The 24,316-nt window shown below is 48.0% G+C and overlaps 1 protein-coding gene across 5 annotated transcripts in view; it reads right to left on the bottom strand.

Annotated features, from left to right (window-relative positions):
- The window catches only part of TRA2A (transformer 2 alpha homolog), a 110,572-nt gene that overhangs the window by 24,544 nt on the left and 61,712 nt on the right, over positions 1–24,316 (bottom strand). For 2 of the 5 annotated variants that reach the window (XM_069729847.1, XM_069729845.1), the window contains exons 2-3: positions 3,704–4,013; positions 3,314–3,447 (exon numbers count right to left, since the gene is read on the bottom strand). Coding sequence is in view for 1 of the 5 variants with exons in the window: in XM_069729844.1 (XP_069585945.1) it covers positions 3,314–3,447 (134 nt within the window). In the remaining 4 variants the exon portion in view is untranslated. The remainder of the gene's footprint in view (positions 1–3,313; positions 3,448–3,703; positions 4,014–24,316) is intronic. The other 3 variants (XM_069729848.1, XM_069729846.1, XM_069729844.1) reach the window with 2 other exon arrangements.

Here is a 24,316-nt window from a genome sequence, read left to right as displayed (position 1 = left end):
TCCTCTCCTCCACCCTGAGTACCAACCGCACACGATCCGCTTACTTCCCGCATGGTGGACATAGCCACATGCGGAAAGTAAGCGGATCAATACATTCCTATGTGTGCGGCATCCCTGCGATTCCGCATAAAGAATGAACATGCTGCGTTTTTCTTCTGGAATGCGATTCCACCGCGGAAAAAAAACGCAACATGTGCACAAAAAATGCAGATTGCATAATAGGATGCTTAATGTATGCATTTTTTTCCCCACGGTTTTATCGCGTTTTTATGGCGAAAAATCCTGAACGTGTGCACGCAACCTAAATTAAACTTCTGTGAAAGCAAACTGTCCACTTAGGAAGCAACACTGTTTGACAATCAATTTCACATGCTGTTGTGCACATGGAATAGACAGATGGAAATTATTGGCAATTATCAAGACACTCAATAAAGGAGAGGTTCTGCAGGTGGGGCCCACATACCACATCTTAATACCAATGCTTTCTGGCTGAGGTTTTGCTCACTTTTAAATGTTGGTTGTGCTTTCACACTCGTGGTAGCATGAGACGGACTCTACAACCCACACAAGTGGCTCAGGTAGTGCAGCTCATCCAGGATGGCACATCAATGCGAGTTGTGGCAAGGTGATTTGCTGTGTGTCAGCGTAGTATCCAGAGGCTGGAGGCGCTACCAGGAGACAGGCCACTACACCAGGAGACATGGAGGGGGCCCCTAGGAGGGCAACAACCCAGCAGCAGGACCGCTACCTCAGACTTTGTGCAAGGAGGAACAGGAGGAGCACTGCCAGAGCCCTGCAAAATGACCTTCAGCAGGCCACAAATGTGCAGGTGTCTGCACAAACAGTTAGAAACCGACTCCATGAGGATGGTCTGAGTGCCCGACATCCACAGATGGGGATTGTGCCCACAGCCCAACACCGTGCAGGACGCTTGTCATTTGCCACAGAACACCAGGATTGGCAAATTCGCCGCTGGCGTCCTGTGCTCTTCACAGATGAAAGCAGGTTCACACTGAGCACATGTGACAGACGTGACAGAGTCTGGAGACGCCGTGGAGAGCGATCTGCTGCCTGCAACATCCTTCAGCATGACCAGTTTGGCAGTGGGTTAGTAATGGTGTGGGGTGGCATTTCTTTGTGGTAGCCTGACTGCCATTAGGTACCGAGGTGAGATCCTCAGACCCACTGTGAGACCATATGCTGGTGCGGTTGGCCCTGGGTTCCTCCTAATGCAGGACAATACCAGACCTCATGTGGCTGGAGTGTGTCAGCAGTTCCTGCAAGATGAAGGCATTGAAGCTATGGACTGGCCCGCCCATTCCCCAGACCTGAATCCGATTGAACACATCTGGGACATCATGTCTCGCACCATCCACCAACGTTGCACCACCGACTGTCCAGGAGATGCAGCAGATGCTTTAGTGCAGGTCTTGGAGGAGATCCCTCAGGATCATTAGGAACATGCCCAGGCATTGTAGGGAGGCCATACAGGCATCTGGAGGCCTAACACACAACTGAGCATCATTTCAATGTCTTGAGGCATTTCCACTGAAGTTGGATCAGCCTGTAACTTTATTTTCCACTTTGATTTCAAGCATCATTCCGACTCCACACCTCCGTGGGATATTAGCTGTGATTTACGTTGATCATTTTTAGGTTTTATTGCTCTCAACACATTCCACTATGTAATGAATATAGATTTATAACTGGAATATTTCATTCAGTGATATCTAGGATGTGGGATTTTATTGTTCCCTTTATTTTTTTTGAGCAGTGTATATCCTACAACACTGTGGTATTGCTGCCTACAGTACATAAAAATAGAGATCACTCATATAAAGCCCAGCCTGTGGGAGTGTAAAATCAGCAAGGGGTTCCTTCAAGAGACCCCACTTGTGATGGAAACCCAACAGCACATCACAATTGAGTTGAGAGGCCAATAGATGTTGCAACAGTCACATGATGCGATCACTCCACTTGCTGTCCAAACCACAAAAATGTCAGTGTCTCAGAATACTATAGTTTGAATATCTGGCTGGAGAAGAGACCGGTCTGTCACCGCCCCATCAAAGCACTGCTGCAGGCGATTGACTTTTCTTTCCTACGTACATGCAAATGACAGACCAGTCAGTCACCACAGACTGCAGCGCTGACAGAAGTGCCTAATCAGCCAGATCTTTAAAAAATTATAGCACCTGTAAACCTATACAGGCAGAAGCGAAAGCCACTTGAATATCAGAAAAAAATAAAAAATTGTTTAGTCAAGCTGCATTGCCTGCAATGTGGGCAGCATGAATGGCCTTACCGTTCCCTTTAAATGCAAGTGTCAGAGATTGACAGCTGAAAATAAGTAGTTACAAGATATCTGCCTATAATACAGCCAGCATCCACCATGTATAGAGCAGGCAGATCACCTGAACCCCCTCCATACACCCCATAAATCCCAATAAAACAAAAAGATGCTTAAAAATACAAGTTCTAATTTGCAGAGGTTGTGTATACAAACAGTGAACTCGGGATCTGAGCCTGCTCCATACAGGGAGCGCTGACTTACACCCACCTGTAACTACCTTCTGTCCAAAGATCACTGTCCATTTGTTTTGCTGAAGGGTGGCTTTTAATTAAAGTAAATGGATTTACTATATTGGAAAAAGTAATTACCGTATATACTAGAGTTTATACTCTTGAGTATAAGCCGGGTATGCACGGCTCCCCCATCGCATCCCGGTATGCACAGCTCCCCCATCACATCCCTGTATGCACGGCTTCCCCATCGCATCCCTGTATGCACGGCTCCCATAAAAACAAAAAAACACACCCTACATCCTTCCCTGTGTGGCCTTTCTGCATCTCATTCGTTCCGGAGCCAGCAGCCCTTCCTGCCGAGCGATCATGTGGCCCTGCTCATTAAGGTAATGAATATTCACTCCACGCCTATGGGAGTGGAGAGGTGAATATTTGGTTTATACACAAGTATATACGGTAAATGAATATTTCTGCCACAAATATGTTATCTCAGCTATGGGATAAGTGTTAGATCTGATGTCTGGATGCAGCAATTTCCAATGCTGCTCGAATCAAAATTCTTTCCCATTGACATGCGGTGAAATTGGGGAGGGGACAGTGTTGTAACAATTGTAGGGACTTCCTTTGGCCTGACCCTCACTGATCCAATGTTAGACTGGATAGATGAAAAAGGTTTGTGGCTGGATTACGCTAATGCCATTTTTACATGTTTCCTATTAATTAGGAGCAATACAACTCCAGACCACCATGGGTACAATATATAAACTTTTACCATATCCCCACTTACCGAGATTTTGACCTAGACGGAGAACGGGATTCTGAGTGCTTGGACGCTCTTGACCCACTACGCGAGACAGATCGACTTCCAGATTTTGCACGTGGAGCACTTTCTGCAGCAGACTTGGAACGAGAGCGTGACTCCTAAGAGAACAAAAGTACATTAAAAATGGAGCAGTTCTTAGAAATGCCTAGCTTGATAGACAAATTATATCAACCTGAAAAAACAAAATGGTTAGGTTACAGTTTACTCTGCTCTCTAACTCACGGCATTTAAACCAATAAAGATACTTTTTGCTATTAATACCCTATTTGAACCATATGACCAAATCCAAATTTTCTGTTAACTAAATCATGCAAAATTATTTTGATCATACAGACACTGGAACATAAACCATACATTTACTTAACCTAGGACCCATTCATTCTTCCAGAGTCTTTTAATTCTACGACACTCTTGCTTTAAACTTTTCTTCATTCTTCTATTTATTTTATTTTATTTTTTTCATTTTTCAACTTCGTGTATTCTTCCCCAATGCAACCAATTCATTAAAGCCTTAATTATATGATCTGATCAGTCTTCTGATATATTTTTTCCCCCATTCAATAGAAATTTTCTGATCTTTACAACTTTTCATTAGCCTTCGTTTATCTTGCTTTCTCTTCAACATTCTTGGAATAAACTCTTCCATTTCTTCACGAACATTAACCTTAATGGAAAAAGAACATTTAGTATATTTAAGCAAATCTTGACTAGATACTCTTCTGCGGCAGTGAAATTATGAAAAGCCAGCAGGTAGAGTATACACAGAACCTGTCATGATCTCCCTATCGTAGCTTCTGAAACCCACTATAAAAATCCTTAATACAAGGCCTTACATTATCTAAGCCTGCCATAGATTCCTGAACACTTTTTACCCATTTTGTAAGTTTCCGAGCACAAAAAACCCTCTCTATTTTCAGAACACACCTGGGGGTCTCACGGCCGCAGACTCACTCATGTGCGAAAATAGGGACAAATATGCTAATGTCACACAGATCAAACGCTCTCAGAGTTAGATCCGAGTGTCACCATAGTGTGATCAAATTCTCTTGCACGAAACAATTGCATCACATGTGCGGAAGAGATGGAGAACTTTGTTCCTCTATTTTCTCCATTCTGTGTTCTCAGTAATCGGATTGCTCTCAGATGACACCCGAGTGCAGTCCCATGTTTTACACATACCCATTGTATTATATAATTATTGGATGCAGACACACAGATAATTTTTTCATGCCAAATCAGAATATGGGGGCAGGGACGCTGGTCGGCACCGCCCTATTGTATAACATTGGTCCAAGTGCTAACCAATAAAACATCGGATACCACTCGGCCATGTTATACAGAGCCCTACTATTCACTTTCTTGAAGCTCTTCCATACATGGCTTGCAGGCAGCTAAAAAGAACATTGGTTTAAGGTACTGTCACACTCAGCAACTTCCCAACGATCACAACCAGCGATACGACCTGGCCGTGATCGTTGGAAAGTCCTTGTGTGGTCGCTGGAGAGCTGTCACACAGACAGCTCTCCAGCGACCAACGATGCCGAAGTCCCCGGGTAACCAGGGTAAACATTGGGTTACTAAGCGCAGGGCCGCGCTTAGTAACCCGATGTTTACCCTGGTTACCATTGTAAATGTAAAAAAAAAAACAAACAAAAAAAACTCACATTCCGGTGCCTGTCACGTCCCCCAGCGTCCGCTTCCCTGCACTCCTCCTGCATCCTGTGTCACCGCCGGCTGTAAAGCAGAGCGGTGACGTCACCGCTGTGCTCTGCTTTACGGCCGGCCGGCGCTGACACAGGATGCAGGAGGAGTGCAGGGAAGCGGACGCCGGGGTACGTGACAGGCACCGGAATGTGAGTATGTGTGTTTTTTTTTTTTACATTTACAATGGTAACCAGGGTAAACATCGGGTTACTAAGCGCGGCCCTGCGCTTAGTAACCCGATGTTTACCCTGGTTACCAGTGAACACATCGCTGGATCGGCGTCACACACGCCGATTCAGCGATGTCAGCGGGTGATCCAGCGACGAAATAAAGTTCTGGCCTTCTAGCTCCGACCAGCGATGTCACAGCAGGATCCTGATCACTGCTGCCTGTCAAACACAACGATATCACTATCCAGGACACTGCAACGTCACGGATCGCTATCGTTATCGTTGTAATGTTGTTCAGTGTGAAGGTACCTTAAGTCCCAAAATAGCCAAGTGTAATGTTTATATTACAGATAAGACACTTTTTTTATTTTAACAAATAGTTTTTGATTGGATTTAAAAGTCATCTAGCAAGCACTGTTTAGTGGGAGTCGGTGAATTAGAGCACCCTTCTGTTCTGCTATGCATAAAGGTACCGTCAACATTTAGCGACGCTGCAGCGATCCAGACAACGATCCGGATCGCTGCAGCGTCGCTGTTTGGTCACTGGAGAGCTGTCACCCAGACAGCTCTCCAGCGACCAACGATGCCGGTCCCCTGGTAACCAGGGTAAACATCGGGTTACTAAGCACAGGGCCACGCTTAGTAACCCGATGTTTACCCTGGTTACCAGCGTAAACGTAAAAAAAAAAAACCCAAACAAACTACATACTTGCCTTCCGGTGTCTGTCCTCCGGCGCTGTGCTTTCCTGCACTGACTGAGCTCTAGCCGGAAAGCACAGCGGTGACGTCACTGCTGCAATCTGCTTTCCGGCTGGCCGGCGCTCACAGTGCAGAGAAGCACAGCGCCGGAGGACAGACAGCGGAAGGTAAGTATGTAGTGTTTTTTTTTTTTTTTACGTTTACGCTGGTAACCAGGGTAAACATTGGGTTACTAAGTGCGGCCCTGCGCTTAGAAACCCAATGTTTACCCTGGTTACCAATGAAGACATCGCTGAATCGGCGTCACACACGCCGATTCAGTGATGTCTGCGGGAGATCCAGCGATGAAATAAAGTTCTGGACTTTCTGCTCCGACCAACGATGTCACAGCAGGATCCAGATCGCTGCTGCCTGTCAAACTGAACGATATCGCTAGCCAGGACGCTGCAACGTCACGGATCGCTAGCGATATCGTTCAGTGTGAAGATACCTTAAGGTAGTCCTGACTACAATTTTATCCGGAACCTTTACAAATGTTTTTGCATCTAACAGACAAAATAAAAACAAGAATTTGTGCAGAGGAAGACGAAAAAGCAAATCTGAAATTATTAGAAAGAGAAAAAAAAAAAAAAAAGTGCAGTCATTAATGTGCACTTCTTTTAAAGGGGTTGGCCACTACTCAGAAAACCCCTTAATTGTTATATTAAATGTAGTATAGTTTGTCCGACACGCCATGTCTTTCCTCATGTTCAGGCATCACAGGACCTTAGGTATCCATGATTACGATCACTGATATAGTGAGTTAGCTAGTTGTTGGGACCATGGATACCTAAGGCCTCTTTCACATTTCCGTCGGTACGGGCACGTCGCAATGCGTCGGGCCGATGGACATTGTGAAATTACTGCACGACGTGGGCAGCGGATGCAGTTTTTCAACGTATCCGCTGCCCATTCTGCAGTCCGGGGAGGAGGGTGTGGAGTTTCGGCCGCGCATGCGCAGTCGAAAATTGAAGACGCGACGCACAAAAAAAGTTACATTGAACTTTTTTGTGCGTCGTGTCCGCCAAAACACGGCGGATCCGTCGCACGACGGACGCAACGTGTGCCGATCCCTCGCTAATGCAAGTCTACGGGCAAAAAAAACGCATCCTGCTATCACATTTGCAGGATCCATTTTTGCCCATAATGACGGAATGCGACGGATCTAAAAAGACGGAAATGTGAAAGAGGCCTAAGGTTCAGCAATGCCTAAATATGAGGAAAGAGATAGCGAATCAGAACAACTATACTACATTTCTAATTGAAAGTATATGCTAATATTACACCTAGCGCATATTGGCATAGGATCTTGGAGATGGGAATACCCCTAAAGTCTCCACCACTGCTCCAAGTGTCTTATTGTCAGTGGCCAAATCGGTGAGCTCAGAAACGTGTGCCATCAACTTGGGCAGAGCTGTTAACCCCAATTGTTGGTTGCAGCACTGTCAACAATAAACACCAGGATCAGCTGCAGAGAGTCAATGCTGGACCCTGGGTTGTCCAGGCAAAATTATAGTTTTAGCAGTGGATTGTAATAATAATACTATATATACACACATAGGGCTACTCGTATCCGCGCTTGCTAAGATCCAGTGCAGGCCATTCCATGGTCTAGGTTTACACCATAGGAAATAATCACCATTCAAAGCAGTAGCAGGACTGCTGGGACCGGTCACTGGCTGTCAATTCAGGTGACATCAGTAGCACAGCACAAGTCCCAATGGCTCGGCTGCTTTGAACAGTGACTAATTTCTTCTGGTTCTGGCAATGCTGTAAGCCCAGTTTAGCAAATACAAAATGCATTATACACTCGCTGACTGCTGTTATACAGTAAGGCCAGGTGTCCACGATCCAGAAGTACCAGTACCTTGGACGCAGAGCATGTTGGGCAGTGTCCAAAGCACTGGCGCCTATTGAACACAGGTGAAGCCGCATGTATTCACTGAACCATGCTGATCTACCACATCCAACTGGTGAAATTTCTCTTGCAGAGACGTTGTGTGTGTGATCCGCAGACGTCTGTGCACGCAGAGTGAACATAGCATAGTGGATGGGATTTCAACAAATTCAGTCACATCTGACCCCTGTGGATTTGACTCCGCATAAATACTCAGCGTCAAACCAGCAGCAGCTCTGTATCATGGGCACAAACTCTAAAGGTACCTTCACACTGAACGATATCGCTAGCGATCCGTGACGTTGCAGCGTCCTCCTGGCTAGCGTCGCGATATCGTTCAGTTTGACACGCAGCAGTGATCAGGATCCTGCTGTGCCATCGTTGGTCGGAGCAGAAAGTCCAGCACTTTATTTCGTCGCTGGATCTCCCGCAGACATCGCTGAATCGGCGTGTGTGACGCCGATTCAGCGATGTCTTCACTGGTAACCAGGGTAAACATCGGGTTACTAAGCGCAGGGCCGCGCTTAGTAACCCGATGTTTACCCTGGTTACCAGTGTAAATGTAAAAAAACCAAACACTACATACTTACATTCCGGTGTCTGTCCCCCGGCGCTGTGCTTTCCTGCACTGTCAGCGCCGGCCAGCCGTAAAGCAGATTACAGCGGTGACGTCACCGCTGTGCTTTACGGCCAGCCGGCGCTCACAGTCAGTGCAGGAAAGCACAGCACGGGGGACAGACACCGGAATGTAAGTATATAGTTTTTTTTACATTTACACTGGTAACCAGGGTAAACATCGGGTTACTAAGTGCGGCCCTGCGCTTAGTAACCCGATGTTTACCCTGGTTACCAGGGGACCAGCATCGTTGGTCGCTGGAGAGCTGTCTGTGTGACAGCTCTCCAGTGACCAAACAGCGACGCTGCAGCGATCGGCATCGTTGTCTTGATCGCTGCAGCGTCGCTAAATGTGACGGTACCTTAAAGGTACCGTCACACTCAGCAACGCTGGAGCGATATAGAAAACGAGCCGATCGCTGCAGCGTCGCTGTTTAGGTCGCTGTAGAGACATCAAACACAGCAACTCCAGAAGGATGCAGGAGCGATCCAGTGACTTAACGGCGACTCACTTATCGTTCTCGCTGGTTGTTAGCTCCATGTAAAACATTGCAGGCATCATTGCTTTTGCAGTCAAACACGACGATACACGCCGACCTGACGACCAAATAAAGTTCTGGACTTCTAGCTCCGACCAGCGATGTCACAGCGGGATCCAGATCGCTGCTGCGTGTCAAACACAACGAGATCGCTATCCAGGACGCTGCAACGTCACAGATCGTTGTCGTTCTCGTTGTAAAGTTGCTGAGTGTGAAGGTACCTTTACAGCACAGATAATTTCATCTCATATGTGAGGAAATCAGGGGAACTGAATCAGTGCTTTGATAAGATTTTCATGCATTTTATTAGGCAAGTGTCAGTTTTCATCAGTGATATTCTCATATGGAGGGAAAAATTATTTTCATGGACATGTTAAACAGCCCCATTGACTATAATGACTACTTGTTATGTAACAATCACGTATATATAAAACGGACGTCTGAATGAGGCCTCAATCTCATTAAGGTTCATTACTTTGTGAGGCAGGTTTGATTTATTTATTTTAGTGTTAAAAAATGAAATTTAAAACTGCATGTGATTTTCCAGGATTGGCCACTCTTTGGCTATGTGCCTACGATCAGGAATAGTAGTGTTTTGGATGCAGCGTCTTTTCACTGTGTCCAAAACGCTGTGTTATACTAAATGCATGTGTTTAGCTTACCATGCAGATTTACCACAATCAATACGAGTACAGAAATGGACATGCTGAGGCTCGTAAACCCGCACTGTGGGTGATTTTATGCAGCATTTAAATAGAAGCAGAACTAAACAATTGTGCTTCTTCCAAAACGCTGCTATTCCTGGTCGTGGGCATGTACGGTAGCTTTAAGGCAAGTTCACACGGAGTTTTTGCTGCGTTTTTATGCTAATTTTCAGCTGCTTTTTACAATCTCATCAACACACATTGTTGTTTTGTGCTTTGCTGCGTTTTTTGGACATAGAGCACGACACTTTCAGCGTTTTTGCTGCGTTTTTTCACCCATTGACTTGAATAGGTGTTGGGAAAAAAACGCAGCAAAAACACAGGTATCATTATTTGCTGCTGAAAATCCAAGGACATTGGCATGGACAAAAAAAAAAAAAAAAAAAAAAAAAAAAAAAAAAAACGCACCAAGTATGCAACAAAAAATGCACCTAGACCTGAGTTTTTGACGTAGATTCTTTCCTGCCAAGAAGATCAGGTTTTCCTGCAGAAAAAAAAAGCAGCATAAACGCCCTGTGTGAACTCATCCTTATAGTGCGGTATTTAGCAGCAATGTTTGTGTGTGTGAAAGTGGCGATTGGGGGGTAGAAAAAAAAAAGTTTAAATGCCGTTTTTGCACTGTTAAACCGTCTTGTTTAAGCTCATACATACCAAAAGAAAAGACGAGCAATGGACACTAAAGTCATTTTCTGGCTAGCACTGAAAACATGACCTAATAAGGCCCTAGAGTACTACAGGGTCAAAAAAAGACAATCCAAAGAGAAAACAGACCCTTAGCAATCATATTTAGAAACTTTAATAATGGGAAAAATGTATTAGATGCCACAATCCAATAAAAATACATAAGATACATGAATAAGTGACTGCACAGAAAAAGAAGAAAAAAAAAAAAACACCCCTTGTGAAGATTAACGATACGTCGTCAAGGGAGCTACTGACTGTTATAGCATGTCATTAGTCTGCACTTTCTCCATATATGCAAGTTGCTATAACTAGGCAGTTTTTATTAACCTTTCTTGCCACTAGGCAATATAGTTAGCTTGTTAGGCTATGTTCACAAGCAGTGTTTTTTTTTTTTACACAAATTTTAGCTGTGTTACACAATACCACAATAAGACTTCAGAAATCTCATGCACACACCTTTGTTTTTGTTCCTGTTTTAACAAAAAATTGTGTTATTGAAAAATGCAGCATGTCCCTTCTTTCAACGTTTTTGCAATGTTTTTCACACTTTGAATGCAAGGGATATTGCAAAAAAAAAAAAAACTGAAAAAAATGCAGGTATCAGGTTTTGCAGTGTTTTTGGTGCCAAAAGCTGATGAAGTTGAAATCAGATAAAAGTTTAGCAAATAAAAAAATATAATAATTATCTCCATGCACAGTAGACAAATCTACCCTGACAAAAACACAGCAAAAAAACCTTTTCGTTAGACAGCTTAAAGGGAATCTGTCACCTCATTTTTCCGCATATAAGCTGTGGCCACCACCATTAGGGGCTTATCTACAGCATTCTGTAACCTGGAAGATAAGCGCTCCCCCCAACTTAACATGAAAGATAAGTAAAACAAGTTAAGGCTGAAGGCCCCTTCACATTAAGCGACGCTGCAGCGATACCGACAACGATCCGGATCGCTGCAGCGTCGCTGTTTGGTCGCTGGAGAGCTGTCACACAGACCACTCTCCAGCGACCAACGATGCCGGTAACCAGGGTAAACATCGGGTAACTAAGCGCAGGGCCGCGCTTAGTAACCCGATGTTTACCCTGGTTACCATCCTAAAAGTAAAAAAAAACAAACAGTACATACTTACCTAACGCTGTCTGTCCTCCAGCGCTGTGCTCTGCACTCCTCCTGTACTGTCTGTGTGAGCACAGCGGCCGGAAAGCAGAGCGGTGACGTCACCGCTCTGCTTTCCGGCTGACCGACGCTCACAGCTAGTGCAGGAGGAGTGCAGAGCACAGAGCCGGGGACAGACAGCGTTAGGCAAGTATGTACTGTTTGTTTTTTTTACTTTTAGGATGGTAAACATCGGGTTACTAAGCGCGGCCCTGCGCTTAGTTACCCGATGTTTACCCTGGTTACCAGTGAAGACATCGCTGGATCGGTGTCACACACGCCGATCCAGCGATGTCCACGGGAGATCCAGCGACGAAATAAAGTTCTGGACTTTCTTCAGCGACCAACGATCTCCCAGCAGGGGCCTGATCGTTGGTCGCTGTCACACAACGATTTTATTAACGATATCGTTGCTACGTCACAAAAAGCAACGTTATCGTCAACAATATCGTTATGTGTGAAGGTACCTTAAGTCACACAACGATATCGTTGCAACGTCACGCTTTTGGTGACGTAGCAACGATCCCGCTAACGATCTCGTTATGTGTGACAGCGACCAACGATCAGGCCCCTGCTGGGAGATCGTTGGTCGTTGGGGAATGATCAGGACCATTTTTTGGTCGCTGATCACCCGCTGTCATCGCTGGATCTGCGTGTGTGACGCCGATCCAGCAATGTGTTCACTTGTATCCAGGGTAAATATCGGGTTACTAAGTGCAGGGCCGCGCTTAATAACCCGATATTTACCCTGGTTACCATTGTAAAAGTAAAATAAAAAAAAAAACAAAAACACTACATACTCACATTCTGATGTCTGTCACGTCCCCCGCCGTCAGCTTCCCTGCACTGACTGTCAGCGCCGGCCGTAAAGCAGAGCACAGCGGTGACGTCACCGCTGTTACTGCCGGCGCTGACTGTCAGTGCAGGGAAGCTGACGGCGGGGGACGTGACAGACATCAGAATGTGAGTATGTAGTGGGTTTTTTTTTACAATGGTAACCAGGGTAAATATCGGGTTACTAAGGGCGGCCCTGCAGTTAGTAACCCGATGTTTACCCTGGTTACCCGGATGCTGCAGGGGGACTTCGGCATCGTTGAAGACAGTTTCAACGATGCCGAAGTCGTTCCCCTGATCGTTGGTCGCTGGAGAGAGCCGTCTGTGTGACAGCTCCCCAGCGACCACACAATGACTTACCAACGATCACGGCCAGGTCGTATCGCTGGTTGTGATCGTTGGTAAGTTGCTCAGTGTGAAGGTACCTTTAGATTATACTCACCCAGGGGCGGTCCGGGTCCGATGGATGTCGCAGGTCAGGCGCCTCCCATCTTCATACGTTGTCATCATCCTCCTTGCTTCTGTCGCGGCTCCTGCGCAGGCGTACTGATTTGCCCTGTTGAGGGCTGAGCAAAGTACGGCAGTGCGCAGGCGCTGGGCCTCTCTGACCTTTCCCAGCACCTGCGCACTGCAGTACTTTGCTCTGTCCTCAACAGAGCAGATAAAGTACGCCTGCGCAGGAGCCGCGACAGAAGCAAGGAAGAGGACGTCATCGCATGAAGATGGGAGGCACCGGACCTGCGATGCCCATCGGACCCAGATCGCCCCTGGGTGAGTATAATCTAATTTGTTTTTCTTATCTTTCAGGTTACATAGGGGCCTTATCTACAGCATTACAGAATGCTGTAGATGAGCCCTTAATGGTGGTAGCCACAGTTTATATTCAAAAAATGGGGTGACAGATTCCCTTTAAACTTTGCATATGAAAAAAAAAGCCCAACTTGTTATTTGGTACATTTTTGTGGTGACATAATTAGGAAGTAAATATTTCTTTCCCACCTGGTATTTAAAGGGAACGCATCACCAGAAATAACAGCTATGCTGCCCGGCACCTGCACACAGCTGGGAGATTATTAACTTTATTCTCCCAGCCAGTATTCAGTCATCGAGGCGTGGCTGGTTTAATCACCCCGGCCCTGACACGGGCTCTACATTGAGGTCGGCTGTCAGTCAGGGTTGGGGTTACAGCTGTCGCTATGTATTCTGAGCGGTGACTGAACCAGCACTGCCCCCATGACTGAATACTGGCGGGGAGAATAAAGATTATTTCTCCCCACTGCATTTGGCTGCGTGCAGGCGCCGGACAGCATCATAATACTATTAACCTGCAGGTTAACAGTGTTATTTCTAGAGACAGATTACCTTAATCCGTTGGTTGCTTTGCACTCTTCATACGCATGAATGTGTATTTATTGCTTGAGAAATACATATATTGTTATGACAAAAAGGTTAAATAGTTCCCTGCAATTCGTTATTTAACCCTTTGAATATCCTTTGAGAGTGTGTATAAACTTTACAACCCACCATATTTAGCACCTTATTCATATATGCACCTTTCTATGAGGTGGTCTGCCACTGTGTCAATTTGTTGGTCATTCTATTTTTGGTGCTGACATTATTAGGAAGCAAACAATACTCTGCCACCTGGTATTTGTTACTCTGCACGTTTGCATAGGCATGAATATGTACACATGGCCATTCAATTACTGTGACTAAGAAGTAAATATAATTTTTGGCCACTTGGGTTCTGATTTATTACTCTGCATCCACTCGTATGTGTATATATAGTGCCACAATTATAATTTACTTTTTGGTAGAGTTCTTTTACCAGAGGATCTATATCTCCCATCAGACACTTAAAGGGAACCTGTCACCCCGTTTTTTCAAGAAGAGCTAAAAATAGCGTTAAATAGGGGCAGAGCTGGGCTTTACATTAGTGTATTTTGGAGCCTTTATTCCCCACCTATGCTGCCCAAATACCTTTGTAAAGTCGCCGTATTGGGCTGTCACTCACGCTGGTCAGGTCATATGGGCGTGGTGACAGCGCTGTTTCTCCCCCAGATCTCCGTTGGTGGCGTAGTGGTGTGCGCATGTCCAAGTGGCGAATCCACTGCGCAGCTTCAAGGAAAATAGGGCGATCTGCGCTATTCAGCCGTTTATCGGTGGACGCGGCCATCTTCTCGGCTTCAGGAAAATGGCCACGGGATGCCGCGCGTGCGCAGATGGCGATCTCAACGGCCATTTTCCTGAAGCCGAGTTCGCATCTTGGCTGCAGGAAAATGGCCGCCGCGATCTCCATCTGCGCAGGCACGGCATCCCGCGGCCATTTTCCTGAAGCCCCGGGAAGCCGAGAAGAACCATCTGCGCACGCGCGGCCTCACAAAGATGGCCACGCCCACCGATAAACGGCTTGAAGCTGCGCAGTGGATTCGCCACTTGGACATGCGCACACCACTACGCCACCAACGGAGATCTGGGGGAGAAACAGCGCCGTCACCACGCCCATATGACCTGACCAGCGTGAGGGACAGCCCAAAACTGCGACTTTACAAAGGTATTTCGGCAGCATAGGTGGGGAATAAAGGCTCCAAAATACACTAATGTAAAGCCCAGCTCTGCCCCTATTTAACGCTATTTTTTAGCTCTTCTTGAAAAAACGGGGTGACAGGTTCCCTTTAAGCAAAACTTGGCACTATACTTTGTTCTGTATGGGATATTCATCATTTCTGCTATTACCACAACAGTGGTGTTGTGCACCATGTAAGTATGCATTATGGATCTGGCATTGACTGACAACATAATATTTTTTTTTTACTTTTTCCCTGCAGTCACATACTACTATATCTTATGTACCATATTTTCATTGGATTGTGGAATCTAAAAAAGTTACTATTACCCATTATTTTGCTTTTTAAATATGATTGTCAAGGGTCTGCTGCACTGTGTGGATTTGGTAAAGTGTCACATGGCCATTACTTTAATAGCCTTATATTTGAAAAATTAGCATTCTATGTGTTCACATGTATTTTTGCTGTGTTTCTTTCCGCAGGCAGGACAATTCCATTTCTGGAATGCTGTAGATAAGCCCCGGATGTATCCTGAAAGAAGAGAAAAAGAGGTTAGATTATACTCACCCAGGGGCGGTCCCACTGTGGGCCGAACCGATGGGAGTCGTGGTCCGGGGCCTCCTATGTTCTTACTATGACGTCCTCTTGTCTTCACGCTGCGGCTCCGGCGTACTTTGTCTGCCCTGTTGAGGGCAGAGCAAAGAACTGCAGTTCACAGGCGCCAGGAAATGTCAGAGACGCCCAGCGCCTGCGCACTGCCGTACTTTGCTCTGCCCTCAACAGGGCAGACAAAGTACGCCTGCGCCGAATCCGCAGAGTGAATACAAGAGGACATCATCCTATGAAGATAAGAGGCCCCTGACCGGACCGCGACGCCCATCGGATCGGACCGCCCACGTCAGTATAATCTAACCTCTTTTTCTTATCTTTCAGAATCCATGGGGGGAGGGAGGGGAGGTATGGGGGGGGGGGGGCTTGTCTACAGTATTCCAGAATGCTGTAGATAAGCCCCTGATGCTGGTGGGCTTAGCTCATCTTTGATTTTGGGGGTGACAGGATCCCTTTAACCCCTTAAGCCCCGAGGGTGGTTTGCACGTTAATGACCGGGCCAATTTTTACAATTCTGACCACTGTCCCTTTATGAGGTTATAACTCTGGAATGCTTCAACGGATCTTGGCGATTCTGACATTGTTTTTTCGTGAGATATTGTACTTCATGTTAGTGGTAAAATTTATTCGATATAACTTGCGTTTGAGAAAAAAAAATGGAAATTTGGCGAAAATTTCGCAGTTTTCCAACTTTGAATTTTTATGCCCTTAAATCACAGAGATATGTCACAAAATACTTAATAAGTAACATTTCCCACATGTCTACTTTACATCAGCACAATTTTGGAGCTAAAAAATTTTTTTTTCTGTTAGGGAGTTATAAGGGTTAAAAGTTGACCAGCAATTTCTCATTTTTACAACACCTTTTTTTTTTTAGGGACCACATCTCATTTGAAGTCATTTTGAGGGGTCTCTATAATAGAAAATACCCAAGTGTGACACCATTCTAAAAACTGCACCCCTCAAGGTGCTCAAAACCACATTCAAGAACTTTATTAACCCTTCAGGTGTTTTACAGGAATTTTTGGAATGTTTAAATAAAAATGAAGATTTAACTTTTTTTCACACAATTTATTTCAGCTCCAATTTGTTTTATTTTACCAAGGGTAACAGGAGAAAATGGACCCCCAAAGTTGTTGCCCAATTTGTCCTGAGTACGCTGATACCCCCCCCATATGTGGGGGTAAACCACTGTTTGGGCGCATGGCAGAGCTCGGAAGGGAAGGAGCGCCATTTGGAATACAGACTTAGATGGATTGGTCTGCAGGCGTCACGTTGCATTTGCAGAGCCCCTGATGTACCCAAACAGTACAAACCCCCCCCGCAAGTGACCCCATATTGGAAACTAGACCTCCCGAGGAACTTATCTAGATGTGTTGTGAGAACTTTGAACCCCCAAGTGTTTCACTACAGTTTATAACACAGAGCCGTGAAAATAAAAAAAAAAAATCTTATTTTTCCCACAAAACCCTAACTCTAGCCCCAACCCAAAAATGGAAATAAATACATTTTTTTATTTTATTATTTTTCCCTAACTAAGGGGGTTTGATTTACTTTTATAACGTTTTTCATATTGGATTTTTATGATTGGCAGCTGTCACACACTAAAAGACACTTTTATAGCAAAAAAGTTTTTGCGTCTCCACATTTTGAGACCTATAATTTTTCCATATTTTGGTCCACAGAGTCATCTGAGGTCTTGTTTTTTTGCGGGACGAGTTGACGTTTTTATTGGTAACATTTTCAGACATGTGACAGTTTTTGATCACTTTTTATTCCGATTTTTGTGAGGCAGAATGACCAAAAAACAGCTATTCATAAATTTCTTTTGGGGGAGGCGTTTATACCGTTCCGCATTTGGTAAAATTGATAAAGCAGTTTTATTCATCGGGTCATTACGATTACAGCGACATCTCATTTATATCATTTTTTATGTTTTGGCGCTTTTATACGATAAAAGCTATTTTATAGAAAAAATAATTATTTTGGCAACGCTTTATTCTGAGGACTACAACTTTTATTTTTTTGATTATGATGCTGTGTGGCGGCTCATTTTTTGTGGGACAAGATGACGTTTTTAGCGGGACAAGATGACGTTTTTAGCGGTACCATGGTTATTTATATCCGTCTTTTTGTTCGTGTGTTATTCCACTTTTTGTTTGGCGGTATGATTATAAAGCGTTGTTTTTTGGCTCTTTTTCTTACGGTGTTCACTGAAGGGGTTAACTAGTGGGACCGTCTGTTAGGTTGGGTCGCGGCGATACTAAATATGTGTACTTTTATTCTTTATGTTTTTTTTTTTTAAAGAAATGTATTTATGGGAATAATATTTTTTTTTACACATGTGGAATTTTTTTTTTTTACTTTGTCCCAGGGGGGGACATCACAGATCGCCGATCTGACAGTTTGCATAGCACTGTCAGATCGGCGATCTCACTCACATCGCTGCAGGCTTAGCCTGGCTTACCAGCGCCTGCAGTCGACCCGGAAGTACTCCCTGCAGGACCCGGATGCAGCCCCGCGGCCATTTTGGATCCGGGGACTGCAGGGAGAAGACGCTCGGTACAAGGTGAGTACATCACCGTGTACCGATAATCTCAGGGAAGCACACAGGGAGCCTCCTCCCTGCGCGATGCTTCCCTGTACCGCCGGCACACCGCGATCATGCTTGATCGCGGTGTGCCGGGAGCGGTCCGTGACAGCTCCTGGCACATAGTGCCGGATGTCAGATGCGATAGTCAGCTGACACCCGGCCGCGCTCCCCCCCCGAGAGCGCGGCCGATCGCTATGACGTACTATCCTGTCGGTGGGAATTAAGGCCCACCCCACCTCGACGGGATAGTACGTCATGTGATTAAGGGGTTAAAGAGGTTGTCAACTACTAGAACAACCCCTTCCTAATAAAAGGTTTGGCGCTGATAAAAATAAAGCCTGTACTCTCCTCCCGTGCAGGTGCCGTTCCCGCAATGTCAGAACTTGCTTCCCGTGCAGTTGTTGTGACACCAGCACCCAATCAGAACTGGTGTTACTGTCCCGCCTATGGGATAATCAACATGAAGAAGTAGTCCAGGCTGCAGCTGATCTTGGACTTCCTCTTCTTGCTCAATTCAACAAGATGCGGAGACAGTGACGCCATCGTCACAGCAACAGCAGGGGAGCCCCATAAGACGGGAGTGCCGGGACTGTGGGAACGGCCCCAGCACAGGAGGAGTATAAGCTTCATTATTTTACTAGCTGAAGAGCCCGGCGTTGCCTGGGCGTAGTAAATATCTGTGGTTAGTTATAGCACCTCACTTCTCTTATTTTCCCATCACTCCACTATTTTCACCTCACACCCCTCATTTTCACCTCAGTATATACACGTTTGTCATCTCCCTTATATATAGTACTAGCTATTGAACCCGTTCTACGCCCGGGTGGCGAGCATTTATGTTGGTATATGGTCTCCATCCTGGTATGTGCTGCTCCATCCTGCGTCCCCATCCTGTCATGTGCTGCTCCATCCTGCGTCCCCATCCTGTCATGTGCTGCACCCATCCTGCACCCCCATTCTGACATGTGCTGCTCCATCCTGCGTCCCCATCCTGTCATGTGTTGCACCCATCCTGCGCCCCTGTTTTGTCATGTGCTGCTCCCATCCTGCGCCCGTTCTGTCATGTGCTGCTTCCATCCTGCACCCGCGTTCTGTCATGTGCTGCTCCCATCCTGCGCCACCATTCTTTAATTTGCTTCTCCCATCCATATGCCCCATACGCTGCTCCATTATGGTTGATGGCCCCCATAAGATGCTCCATAGTATATGCCCCCGTACACTGCTCCATTATGGTTTATGGCCCCCATAAGATGCTCCATAGTGTATGCCCCCCGTACACTGCTCCATTATGGTTTATGGCCCCCATAAGACGCTCCAGTGTGTATGCCCCCGTACACTGCTCCATAAAGTTTTATGGCCCCCATAAGACGCTCCAGTGTGTATGCCCCCGTACACTGCTCCATTATGGTTTATGGCCCCAATAAGATGCTCCATAGTATATGCCCCCGTACACTGCTCCATTATGGTTTATGGCCCCCATAAGATGCTCCATAGTGTATGCCCCCTGTACACTGCTCCATTATGGTTTATGGCCCCCATAAGATGCTCCATAAAGGTTTATGGCCCCCATAAGACGCTCCAGTGTGTATGCCCCCGTACACTGCTCCATAAAGGTTTATGGCCCCCATAAAACGCTCCATAAAGGTTTATGGCCCGTACACTGCTCCATTATGGTTTATGGCCCCCATAAGATGCCCCATAATATATGCCCCGTACACTGCTCCATTATGGTTTATGGCCCCCATAAGATGCTCCATAATATATGCCCCGTACACTGCTCCATTATGGTTTATGGCCCCCATAAGATGCTCCATAATATATGCCCCGTACACTGCTCCATTATGGTTTATGGCCCCATAAGACGCCCCGTATGCTGCAGCGAAAAAATATATATATATATATTAACATACTCACCTATCGTCGCTGGGCGCCGAGTGCTGGGGGGCCTGAGCAGGCGGGGACACCAGCGCGCTGCGGTGGTCAGGTGCCGGTATCGCCGCTAGCTCAGGCCCCCCAGCACTTGCTATATTCACCTGTCCCCCGTTCCAGCGCTGCGCGCCGCCATCTTCCGGCTCCTCTAGCTGTGACTGTTCAGTCAGAGGGCGGCATGCATTAAGCGCGTCATCGCGCCCTCTGAACTGTGAACGTCACAGCAGAGGACCGGGACACGGAGACGCACGCAGCGCTGGAACGGGGGACAGGTGAATATACTTACCCTCCTGGCGCGTCCACGGTCCCTGCCTCTCCGGTGGAGATCGCGGTGTGCGTTCAGTGTTTACGCATACCACGATCTCCTGGGAGAGTCACTCTGTGGGTGCCAGACTGCGCCGGTGCTTGCGCAGTCTATAGAGGCTTTGGACAGAGTGACGCTCCCAGCGTTATATTATAGATACACCTGTATGTCATCTCCCCTGTAAATAGTATATACCTGCTGTATGTCATCTCTTCCTGTATATAGTATATACCTGTGTGTCATCTCCTCTTTTATATAGTATATACCTGTATGTCATCTCCTCCTGTATTAGACCACGTTCACACATTATTTGGTCAGTATTTTTACCTCAGTATTTGTAAGCTAAATTGGCAGCCTGCTAAATCCCCAGCCAACAGGAAGCCCTCCCCCCTGGCAGTATATATTAGCGCTCACATACACATAATAGACAGGCCATGTGACTGACAGCTGCCGTATTTCCTATATGGTACATTTGTTGCTCTTGTAGTTTGTCTGCTTATTAATCAGATTTTTATTTTTGAAGGATAATACCAGACTTGTGTGTGTTTTAGGGCGAGTTTCATGTGTCAAGTTGTGTGTGTTGAGTTTCATGTGGCGACATGCATGTAGCGACTTTTGTGAGATGAGTTGTGTGGCGACATGCGTGTAGCAACTTTTTGTGTCGAGTTGCATGTGACAGGTTAGTGTAGCAAGTAGTGTGCAGCAAGTTTTGCGCGTGGCGAGTTTTATGTGTGGTGCGTTTTGAGTATGTGCACGTTGTGTGAGGCAAATTTTGCATGTGTTGCAACTTTTGTGCATGTGGCAATTTTTTCGCGTGTGCAAGTTTTGCGTGTGGCGAGATTTCCATGAGGTGAGTTTTGCACGTGTGGCGAGTTTTGCATGTGGGGAGTTTTGAGCGGCGACTTATGTAGCGAGGTTGGTGTATGTGTGGTGAAATGTGTGCTGAGGGTGGCATATGTGTTCAAGCACGTGGTAGTGTGTGGCGCATTTTGTGTGTGTGTTCATATCCCCGTGTGTGGTGAGTATCCCATGTCGGGGCCCCACCTTAGCAACTGTACGGTATATACTCTGGCGCCATCGCTCTCACTCTTTAAGTCCCCCTTGTTCACATCTGGCAGCTGTCAATTTGCCTCCAACACTTTTCCTTTCACTTTTTCCCCAGATGCCAATCCCAGACACACACACACACACACACACACAGCTTTATATATTAGATGGGAGCCCAGCGAGGGATATGAGAATAAGTTGTCCAAGTAGTGGACTGCTTCTTTAGGTCTGGAGCTACTGTGCTTCACACAACAGCACTTCTCAGACAAGTCGGCGACCAAAAACATCTGTGCAATTGGTCTGTGAATTACCATCACATGATTAATTTTCAGCTGCGATTTTGCTGTAAATAAAACGGCCAGATGACCAACATGTCGCACTGGAGTCTAGGCCAGGTGTAAGACGTGAGAGCGACCAGCGCCAAAATCCAATACATTTAGAAAAGACTTGCAACTGTCACTATAGGTCAATGTAAGGATCCTTCTATGAGAATCCACAAAGCGGCACATTGTCGCACCAAGTGTTCCTATTAAACTGGTGCCTAAACAATTAGAAATCAGCGGCGTCTAGAAGCAAAATCTCTAAAAGGGGGGAAAAGTAGTGTTTTTGACAACTCACTAGTTACATACATTTGATTGTTTGTGTACAACCATTGGTCAGCAATGCTTTCCCAGTGCAGATGAATAGTTATGTCCCCTCTTATCACATCACAATACTTTAACGGCATAAACCCCCTCGATTCAAACAATGAAACACAAGATTGATAAAACAGGAAGCGGAAAGACCGAGCACCCCAAAATAGCTAGCAATGCTCCACACAACTGATCTGAAGACGTCAGTTACCAGCAACAACCTAATCTAGGACCCCAAAATCACCCATCACCACCAATACGAACACTTTGCCATAAACTTTATAGACTGCAGTCATCGGGGGGGGGGGGGGGGGGGGGAAATAAAATAAAGGACAACACGTGTGGCGGAAACAAGAGCCTTATATCAGGCAAAGTGTCTATACAGTCAAAAGAAAAAAAAAAACAAAAACAAATTGTGAGCAGTTGTGGTGCAGCCTGCGCTTATAACACAGGTACCAGACACATGACAGAGCCCGATGCAGACACCAGCGACTCCGCAGCTCAGGGTTCACACTGGTGTCGCCTCCAGGATGGAGCCACAGAACGTCTCACAGGTCTCAGCACGATCGGGGGAGATCTACACGTATCACTAACAGAACCAAATACACTCCCCCACCCCCATATAAGAGCTGCAGAGAAAGCAAAAGGGAGCACCAGACTGCTGTACCTACAGTACCCTCCATAGTCACCACTGACCAGTGTGCAGGAGACCGCAGCGCCCAGGAGCCGGACTGGAGGCGGCAGGAGACCGCAGCGCACAGGAGCCGGCAGGAGACCGCAGCGCCCAGGAGCCGGACTGGAGGCGCCAGGAGACCGCAGCGCCCAGGAGCCGGACTGGAGGCGCCAGGAGACCGCAGCGCCCAGGAGCCGGACTGGAGGCGCCAGGAGACCGCAGCGCCCAGGAGCCGGACTGGAGGCGCCAGGAGACCGCAGCGCCCAGGAGCCGGACTGGAGGCGCCAGGAGAACCCAGGAGCCGGACTGGAGGCGGCAGGAGACCGCAGGAGCCGGACTGGAGGCGCCAGGAGCCCGCAGCGCCCGGGAGCCGGACTGGAGGCGCCAGGAGCCCGCAGCGCCCGGGAGCCGGACTGGAGGCGCCAGGAGCCCGCAGCGCACGGGAGCCGGACTGGAGGCGCCAGGAGCCCGCAGCGCACGGGAGCCGGACTGGAGGCGCCAGGAGCCCGCAGCGCACGGGAGCCGGACTGGAGGCGCCAGGAGCCCGCAGCGCCCGGGAGCCGGACTGGAGGCGCCAGGAGCCCGCAGCGCCCGGGAGCCGGACTGGAGGCGCCAGGAGACCGCAGCGCCCGGGAGCCGGACTGGAGGCGCCAGGAGACCGCAGCGCCCGGGAGCCGGACTGGAGCCGGCAGGAGCCCGGAGAACCCAGGAGCCGGACTGGAGGCGGCAGGAGACCGCAGGAGCCCGCAGCGCACGGGAGCCGGACTGGAGGCGCCAGGAGCCCGGAGCGCCCGGGAGCCGGACTGGAGGCGCCAGGAGACCGCAGCGCCCGGGAGCCGGACTGGAGGCGCCAGGAGACCGCAGCGCCCGGGAGCCGGACTGGAGGCGCCAGGAGACCGCAGCGCCCGGGAGCCGGACTGGAGGCGCCAGGAGACCGCAGCGCCCGGGAGCCGGACTGGAGGCGCCAGGAGACCGCAGCGCCCGGGAGCCGGACTGGAGGCGCCAGGAGACCGCAGCGCCCGGGAGCCGGACTGGAGGCGCCAGGAGACCGCAGCGCACGGGAGCCGGACTGGAGGCGCCAGGAGACCGCAGCGCACGGGAGCCGGACTGGAGGCGCCAGGAGCCCGCAGCGCCCGGGAGCCGGACTGGAGGCGCCAGGAGACCGCAGCGCCCGGGAGCCGGACTGGAGGCGCCAGGAGACCGCAGCGCCCGGGAGCCGGACTGGAGGCGCCAGGAGACCGCAGCGCCCGGGAGCCGGACTGGAGCCGGCAGGAGCCCGGAGAACCCAGGAGCCGGACTGGAGGCGGCAGGAGACCGCAGGAGCCCGCAGCGCACGGGAGCCGGACTGGAGGCGCCAGGAGCCCGGAGCGCCCGGGAGCCGGACTGGAGGCGCCAGGAGACCGCAGCGCCCGGGAGCCGGACTGGAGGCGCCAGGAGACCGCAGCGCCCGGGAGCCGGACTGGAGGCGCCAGGAGACCGCAGCGCCCGGGAGCCGGACTGGAGGCGCCAGGAGACCGCAGCGCCCGGGAGCCGGACTGGAGGCGCCAGGAGACCGCAGCGCCCGGGAGCCGGACTGG

Source organism: Ranitomeya imitator, chromosome 6 (assembly GCF_032444005.1).
Source record: "Ranitomeya imitator isolate aRanImi1 chromosome 6, aRanImi1.pri, whole genome shotgun sequence".
Taxonomy (NCBI): domain Eukaryota; kingdom Metazoa; phylum Chordata; class Amphibia; order Anura; family Dendrobatidae; genus Ranitomeya; species Ranitomeya imitator.
Note: the sequence above shows the minus strand (reverse complement) of the source record. Positions and strands in the feature narration are given on the sequence as shown.